We start from the raw sequence: 9,225 nt of genomic DNA, 5'->3' as shown, positions 1-9,225 counted from the left end.
TTATTTGAAACACATAAATCTGAATAATAGACTGTGATCATAGTGACAAGCAAATCATGAACAGGCACAATATGGCCCAAGAGGCCCTTGTGCCAAAAAACCCAAATACAACAACAACAAAATACAGAAGGAAAAAAAAAAAAAAAAAGCGACAGCAAACGTTCTTCTCGTTTGTCAAAGGCTTTAGCATCAAAGGATTATTATGGTATTCTAGCTCTCGTGGGTAGCACCATTGGTGTTATCACTGTTCTTCCCAGACCGGATCGAAAAGACCTTAGTTGAGGCCCGTCAATAACGGGAGCAATTTTCACGGGTCTTTTTTCACAACCTGGCTGAGTTAATTGGTCTCACGCAAAGGTTGCATTTTTTTTATTTATTTATTTCGGAGACTCGGGTTATTCGTCCGGCAAACAGAAAATCGACCACTGAACACACGGAATTTCACGGAATTTACAGAAATACTATAATTTGCTAATGCGCCTAAAATCCTTGTACAACTTACAATCAACAGTATTTTACTATTTTTTCGGTACAGTACGTAGTTTATTTATTTTTAATGTAGTTTACTTATTTTCCCATAGTTAACGAGTGTTAACTTTTTTTTTTTTGGATATTGTGAAAGACAGATTAGAATAATGCATTTTAAAATAAAAAAAAAAAAAATACTTTTTTAAATTAAGCAGTGTTCGGTGTTTCTTCTGAATTCACGAAATTAGCGTGCGAGTTATAAAAAATCTCACATATAAATTTTGAAAAATGTTATATCTGTGGTATTTTTATATGTGCAATATATGGTTTTTAATTCATATGAAATCAGTGAGTGTATAGAATAGTTTAAAACCAAGTGTACAAAAGCACTTTGCCTACCTTTTTTTTGCTCACCACCAACGCTTAGAATAGCCATGTCGAGCTTGTCCATATCCTCCACCATATCGTCCTTGTCCTCCGCCATAGCTTCCATGTCCTCCACCATAGCTTCCATATCCTCCACCCTGTCCATGACTACCATATCCACCGCCATAAGTACCATACCCTCCTCCTCCATAACCACCCTGCCCATGACTACCATATCCACCGCCATAAGTACCATACCCTCCTCCTCCATAACCACCATATCCCCCTCCATAACCACCATATCCTCCTCCATAACCACCATATCCTCCTCCATAACCACCATATCCTCCACCGTAGCCTCCATATCCTCCACCATAACCACTCTGTCCTCCCCCATAACTACCATATCCACTCTGTCCTCCCCCATAACTACCATATCCACTCTGTCCTCCCCCGTAACTACCAAATCCCCCACGTCCTCCAGAGCCACACCGTCCATAACTGCTCTGAACTCCACGTTGGTAGCCTCCACATCCTCCAGCACTCCTCCAGTAGCCACCTTGTCCATGGCCACCGGAACCTCCGGAACCTCTTATCCCATAGTCACCTTGCCAACCTTGTCTATGGCCATAACTATAACCATTGCCAGCATACCCCACTCCATAGTGGGGTTGGTGCATTTGGATTCCTCCATCGACTGTAGCAAGTGGAAGCAACACAATAAAGATGACAATCTGCAATAAATACAATTTTGATCATGAGTTTAAGAAACTGAATAAGATATACATAACAGTATGGAAAAGATTGACGAATATTGAATATGTTGGTCAATCAGTTCCTCATATTGATAATTATTAATACCCATATTGATTATATTGCACTATGCTAATTATACTGTTGTTTTGATTTTTATCAAAAACTTCTTTATGAAGCCATGGCTAGCCCTTGGGAAGGCGGTTACAGTGGGTGAAACCACACGGGCTCTTGCTGGAAAGGGCCACAGTGCTAATGAGGGAATCTTTTTTGCAATACCAACAATGGGGCGATATACAAGAATAGAATTTTGCGAGTCATTTCGAGATAACAGCAATGACTTTGATTCATTTGTGGTGGAGAAAATGGAAGAGTCCAAATGCTCCGACGTACATTGAATCGAATTACCCGAAGAAAAATGAGATGATAATAATTTTTTTTTATTTGAGCTACCGCACAGGTTAATATTAAACACAAAATTTGAAAATAAATTAGTAAACAAATAAAATGGTATTTTTTGTGCAATTATATGCAATTCTGTATTTAAAGCAGTAAAATTTGGTTTAATGAACAGTAAATCACAAAGCAGCTTAATTTCTAAAAATGATAGTATTAAATATTTTATAACGACAATATGCCTAAATTAACAGAAGTTGCTATTTTTTTTTAATTTTAGTGAATTTTAATTGTCATGGGTTTCTGCTTTCTGTTTTTTTTTTTTTTTTTTCTGTTGGGTGTCAAATCTCTGCGATACATATTCCAGAACTACTGTACTACAATGAGTTACACATCGTCTACAGCAAAATTTTATTTTCCTAACTTTTTCCACATACGAGGTGAAACAGTCCACTTTTTTACTTGAGGTGAAATCACGATCATTTTTATATTTGGAGTAGAAACTACGGACCCCTTCTCTATTTAAGGTAAGAGGACACAGACCACAAAAAAAAAAAAAAGTGTGCAGATATGTTAATAATTATATGACCCTGTATAGAAACAAACCACAGACAGTTCGGCCTGCTGGTATTAGGCTAAAACATCTAACAGAAGATTGGGATAGACACTTCGATAAAATCTTGCAAGATCCTATAGATCCGGACCCTCCATGGTCTGTCATCATGCCATGTTGTGACAAGTATTTCCACCAGTGGGGTAAACACTCTCTATCAGACTTTACCATCCAAGAGCTACACATTGAGCATGCTCAACATTATCCTGACTTCGCTAAAATATGTACAGATGGATCGAAGTCCGAGAGTGGATCGGGTGCAGCAGTGGTACTCCCTGATAAAATAATTTCTCAATCTCTTCCGACAGAGTGTAGTAGCTACACAACTGAATTATTTGCCATAAACCTTGCATTAGAAAATGTCTTCCGTATGTCAACTCAAAAGAGCATAATATACACAGACTCACAAAGTTCCATATTAGCATTGCAAAACAATTCCCCGCCTACTCACCCGATATTAAAGCTCATCAAAACACAGTTGATACGTCTTAGAGAGCATCAGCAAAAGGTTATCTTCTGCTGGATCCCAGGCCATACCGGAATACCAGGGAATGAAATTGCAGATGATGCTGCCAAAAATCCAACCAGCCCAGCCCCAATGAATTCGCTAGTACCCGTCACAGATTATAAAATGAATATACAAAGAATATGTAAGGATCAATGGACTCTTCAGTGGCAAACACAACTCCATAATAAACTATGCCAAATAAAACCCTTACCAAAATTATGGGCCTCTAGCTTTATAGCAAACAGACAAGAAGATGTAATTCTAGCCAGAGCCAGAATCGGTCATACTCATTTAACCCATCTGTTTCTTTTGTCAGGAAATGATCCATCCTCCCCAGTGTAATCATTATCATACACCACTCACAGTCAAATACATACTTCTCTACTGTACTCTATATAATAATGCTCGATTAATGTCTTTCAGTTCTCTGTCAAATTTAAAGGAATCTTTGTCACTTCGCCATATCATAGGCGAAAATTCAAATCTCGCAGAATTCTTCTCCTTTCTAAAACGAATAAGATTTTACAACCGTATTTAACTGCTTCTAAATCAACAAACGCAGACAGTATGCACCACTTCCATAAGTGCAATATGGCCTAAGTAGCCATTGCACTTTAAACCCGAACAACAACAACAACATCAGATTTTAGGTGACAGAGACAATATTGTCTGACGTTTTTAGATTTTTACATTCAACCAATTTATATAGAAAGATTTAACTTTATATTTTTATTTACCTTTATACCGGAGTATATCGTTTACCTTCTTGATGTGGTAGCCAGTTTATAGGCTACCAATTTTTTTGTATTGGCTTTAATTTTGACTTGCCGCATTATGGCTTCAGTTGCCAATGCGCCATTAAACACTAAACCAACCAAACAACCAACCTGAGTTTGAGTCCCGTCGGAATTTTTATGGGACCTTTTCTCAACATGGTTGAATTAGTCGGTCTCAAGCGAGAGTAGAATGGGTTTTTTTAGCCTCCCGGAAATCAGGTTTTTCATCCAAAAACACAGAAAATGGTCTCAGAAGACACGCAATTTACCGACAGTATATGCGGAGCAATATGGCCTTAGTTGCTGATGCTCTTAAAATACTACTTCCACAACCATCCCAATGTCTGTTTTTGCGTATGATTTTCAATACAGCACACATTCGTTGACTGCATACCAGAAAGTTACCCCTCAATTCGGAATCCAATCTGCAGGATTGATTTGATTTTTTTGGCGCAAAAACAGATTTGCAGGAGTTATTGATATTAATACACATAATGAGTAATGAAAACCGAGATAAAACGAATTCTAAAATTGTATAATTATCTAAAACGAATTCAGTTATACAACTGACTATAATTTAAAACAGTCCTGAATGCCAACAGGCCTGTTTCACAGGAAACTTTACAATAGGGACACCTTTCCTTATGAAGCAATTATACCGGAAAATCGTCATTTCAACTAAACAACATTATATTATAGTATTTTATAATTCCCTCCTAAGTGTCAAGATGGCAATATTCTCAAAAGAATTGTAATCCTACTACTTGGAGCGCCCGACATTAAGTAGAGCACTCCAAGTAGTTTTGCGGATATTATGATAAATAAATAAAATAACACTTCGAACTTTGTTAAATGACAGAAAAGACATTTTAGACTTCTCCTGCCTGTTTTTTAATGAATTAATCTCACAATATCTAATTTTCTAACCCGATAGAAGGAAACGGCCCCCAAAGTTTAATCCAATCAATATTCGTCGTAAACCACATGGATTAAATTGTTAGTGCTAGACTTTCTTAAGGAGAGGCTGGCACACTGCGGCCTTAATTGACAATTCGCTGATAAATTTTCACTAAGGGAACCAATCCAGCCCTTCGTTTATGCATTTCGAAAGAGTTTACTTCTTTTAAAATTCTATTTTCTCTTTACCATTTGGATTCTAGTGCGCTGAGACGAACTGGATAAAATTATTTATAAGGAATTTTTTCCCTAACAAATGAAGACAAATTGTCAGCAGTGCGAGAATGCTTTGAATTTTATTTTGATGAAAGGAAGAATTCGTCACAAAAAAAAAAAACAAATTTCAGTCTGAGACTGATAACAATTCTTGATGTGTGGAAAAGGTAGTGTCAGTGATTAAAACCAGGAGCAGATAAAACTAACTGAGTTATAAACGTAATAATATGTACTCACATGTAGCTTCATGTTGCAACTGCTGTCTTTTCCTTGTATTGCTTAGAGCACGAGAGAGTTTTCCATGGCTTTGAACATTTCTTGAAACGATTATTCTTTTATAGTTTCGTTCGTCACTTCCTCGGTGACACCTTTACATTGTGTCCAACATAAAAGAACTTGGAAAGACAGCCAGGAGAGTCTCCACCCTTTCCAACATAAATCAACCATATTTATTTTTTCGGGAAAACTGAATAACATTAGAGAACAGAGAATAGAGTAAATTGGAACTCAGAAATCGCTTCATTGTGGAATAGCAAACAATGGCTGCAACATTCATTACAGTGCGCACTAGTCTATTCATGGTAGGTCATCTGTAGTGCCAAACATACTAAATACTCGAATTCATAAGAGGAGGGAGGGAAAATTGCGTGTTGTACAGCTTGCGTGAGTCCACCGGAGTGAGAAATTCTAACTGAGTAACTTGAACATCCATGTTTGTTTGTTTGTTTGTTGTTTTATTTTAACATTGCTGTCATAATATTGTTATGTGAAGAGTGCTTTTAAATAACCTAGGGTATGGCCGCAACAGGGTATGGCCGCAACAGATATAGCCAGACTAGGCGTAACTCATACTTTTTTATTCTTAGTGTAGTTAGGACGTTTTTGGTTGGTTATCTTAATCTACCTTAACATACTTAACTTATTCTCCTGTCTAGTATCAAGTTCTGCTTTCGTCTAGAAGTCTCATATACCCTCAGAATAAAGAGGGAGAAGGTTATTTCCCCTCTCCATTCCGCAGTTTGGACTTTCGCCTTGTGATTAACATCGAGTAATAATTAACTCGATGCCGCAGTTAACTTTTAAAACATACCTTAGCTCTTAGTTCTACTATTTTATGGTTGAATGAGAAACTTTGGCAGAGAAAAATAAACTTCTTCCTTAATACAAAACATAGCAAGGTTTATTACAATAAAGAACTTACAAGAAGGAACTTACATACTTCACTCTTTCCATTAATATAGGCATATTATCATTTCATATAAATCAGAATATTTCAGTAGCTATAAAGCCAAAACTTTAAGGTTTTTGATTTATAAAACACAAGTTATATGAAAACTAGAAAGAAACCATCCTTTTGACTTTATGCTTAATGCTTACTATCATTATCGTATTCATATATCATTTTAACTGATATCATTTTAACTTCCCAGCTCAAGATATCACGCTGGGTTGATCAGTCAATGGCTGTGGCTTTTCAATTTCCTTGGCTGACTCTGGGCGTTGGCTCGACAGAACGACAGTCGGTTTCTTCCTGGGCTCTATGGCTCGCTGATCCTTCCTTCGATCCAGGCCACACAGGAATAACTGGGAATGAAAGAGCAGATAAAGCGGCAAGAGAAGCTGCTACTTCTTACTATGCCTTCCGCTCAATACCATATACCGATTACAAGTCGTTAATCCACCAAAGCAGTTTAAAACAATGACAACAACATTGGAAAGATCAAAGTAACAACAAACTTCATGTAATTAAACAAACACTCCGACCATGGACTTCCAGTTACCGATCCAACAGACACGAAGAAGTGATCCTTGCTCGATTGCGAATTGGGCATACCCATATGACCCATTCTTACCTACTCAAAGGTGAAGACCCTCCTCAATGCCAAAACTGTCAAGTTCCACTCACTGTACATCACTTCATGGTGAACTGTCCAAGATTTACTTCAGAACGTATAAAAGCCTTTCAAATAACCACGAACGCACAAAACAACCTAACGCTCAAAACAATTTTAGATAACCGGCCAAATATTACCGACGTTTTCTTTTTCCTTAAGTTAATCGGATACTACCAAAACATATAAAAATAAATAGTGTAAAATTTACGAAAAAGCTACGTAATTATAAAATAAAATCTTGGCTTCCATCTGAACAACATAATAAAAAATGTCGAAATATTAAACTCTAACCTAGATTAGGCGCATTATAGCCTGCTCTTGCGCCAATAGCTCTCAAACAACAACAACAACAAATCCTTCCTTCGACGTCTCGAGTCCTTGTCACTGAAGAAATCTGCAATGGTCACGCCAATTCCTCTCTTTCTGCCCTGCGAGGATCCGCTTTTTATGTCTCTAGCTCACCCACATTGTTTATCAGTGCCATTTTCTTAGAGGCCAAGTCTTAAGGAATTCCGGATGGCACGTGAAGGAAAAATACTTGGTCCAAAGGGGTAACTATCATCCCCTCATCATGCCATGTAAGGAATGTTCCAACAACACGTGTAGCCACTCATTCATACCCCTTTTTTTGGAAATGGTAGAGCTGTTGCTCGCATCTATACACAGTTTACGTGGGCTGATAGGTATCTTTGATTTCTGTTCACATGAGTATCACTGTGTTTTCGCCCTAATTTACATTCCGGGCTTAAGAACTTCCTCCCGGTGTTTATAGAAATCTATCCCTTTACACTTGTAAGTGACTAACCGAAATAGCTGTTGCTGGCGACCAACTGTAGGCTTTTTTAACACATATCTATTACACAGTTATAGCAACAAATTTCGCCATTTTCTTTAGAGAGATATATGCTCTTGCTTAAGGATAATTAATCTGCTTTATACTTTTTATTTGGTACTCAAAGTTATTATTAAACTGAAGTTTTTTGAAGATATCTGGTAGGGTGGGTATGGTAAATTATGTCATTACTTTGCCCTGTAATTTGGCCCCGGGTGCCAAGCGTTCCGTGACCAAGCGATTTCTTTGCGTATCTCAAAGCGTTATCTCTAAAGAGCCTTCAAGTGATAGATTATATTTTGTTTCAACAACCGTTTTCTTTATTTATTACTTAGTGTAGCTCTTTTGCACTAGAAGAAGTAGGCAAAGGCCCAGATAGGAAAGTTACCTTTCTGTTTTTTATTTCTAATAGTACTAACTAACTAACTTAGCCGCTTGGTCACCTTGTGGCACTGCTCCTGCCTCCCCGTGGCGGGGCCGGAAATCTGGGTGGTAAAACCAACCCCCAGGGCCAAAAGGAGCAAAACATGGACTGTGACAATTTTCCACCGATTAGGACTGCAAATCCAAATACATTGGATTTGCACATACCCGAGGCCCCAAGTGCCAAGCGTTTTCCAAGTGATCAAGTGATTTAAAGTGATTCTAGAGTGCGCTTCTCAATTATACTAAGTTTACTATATTTATAGCGATCTTAATTTTTTAGTACCCCATAAGTAAGTTTTGCTAAGAGGATCTAGCAAACTAACAGAAAGGAAAGTCACCTTTCTTTTTTCTCTTATCTCAAACTAACCACCAACCCTACTAACTTATAGCAGCTGCTTGGTCACTTGGTGGCACTGCTCTTGCCTCCTCGTGGCGGGGCTGGAAACCTGGGAGTTGGAAGGTACGCTCCCAGGGCTAAAAGAGCAAATCATGAGTAGTAAAGTCACTACTTCCCAAGGGACTTCAGAAAAGATCCCACCAAATCGGCTTGATGAAGAACCAGAAAATACTGCCAAAAGGCAAAGAACAGACGGCTCCAAACCATCACCGATTCCTTTGTTCCTAATCATCCACTCCACTGGAGAGGAAACACTAGGAAAGAAATCCCCATTTTTCATCCAAAAAGTCTTGGAAGGACTAGCCGGAACACCAAAAACGGTCAGGCGACTCCGATCTGGGGATTTATTAGTCGAAATGTCTAGTACTAGACATTCAGAAAAGCTACTGAATGTATCAAACTTTGGAGGTATACCAGTAGTGGTCACCCCCCATAACACTTTAAACTCTTCTCGGGGAGTAATCTCCGAATGGGACCTCTTACACGTTACTGAAGAGGAAATCAGCAAAGAACTCCAAAATCAAGGAGTGACAAATGTAAGACGGATTTCTATTCGGAGAGATGGAAATGTAATACCTACCAAAACCTTAATCCTGACATTTAACACACCAAAAATCCCATG

General features: G+C 38.1%; 1 protein-coding gene across 1 annotated transcript; it reads right to left on the bottom strand.

Annotated features, from left to right (window-relative positions):
* Positions 1 to 874: 874 nt before the first annotated feature.
* LOC150078868 (uncharacterized) lies at positions 875 to 1,402 on the bottom strand. The gene is made up of 2 exons (XM_090382874.1): positions 1,347 to 1,402; positions 875 to 1,293 (listed from the first exon to the last, which is right to left on the bottom strand). The coding sequence occupies exons 1-2, from the start codon at positions 1,400 to 1,402 to the stop codon at positions 879 to 881; spliced, it is 471 nt and encodes a 156-aa protein (XP_090239000.1). The 3' UTR covers positions 875 to 878.
* Positions 1,403 to 9,225: the final 7,823 nt, after the last annotated feature.

Source organism: Mastigoproctus giganteus, chromosome 10 (assembly GCF_048544385.1).
Source record: "Mastigoproctus giganteus isolate SK-2022 chromosome 10, ASM4854438v1, whole genome shotgun sequence".
NCBI classification, from domain to species: Eukaryota; Metazoa; Arthropoda; class Arachnida; order Uropygi; family Thelyphonidae; genus Mastigoproctus; species Mastigoproctus giganteus.
The sequence above is the reverse complement of the archived record's forward strand: the minus strand, read 5'-3'. Positions and strand labels throughout refer to the sequence as shown.

Excerpts from the sequence above, each read along its gene's own strand:
- LOC150078868 (XM_090382874.1), bottom strand. The coding sequence starts at position 1,402 with ATGGACAAGGTGGCTACTGGAGGAGTGCTGGAGGATGTGGAGGCTACC. Across the intron at positions 1,294-1,346 it reads GTGGAGGCTACCAACGTGGA|TTACGGGGGAGGACAGAGTG; the intron begins GTTCAGAGCAGT and ends GGGATTTGGTAG.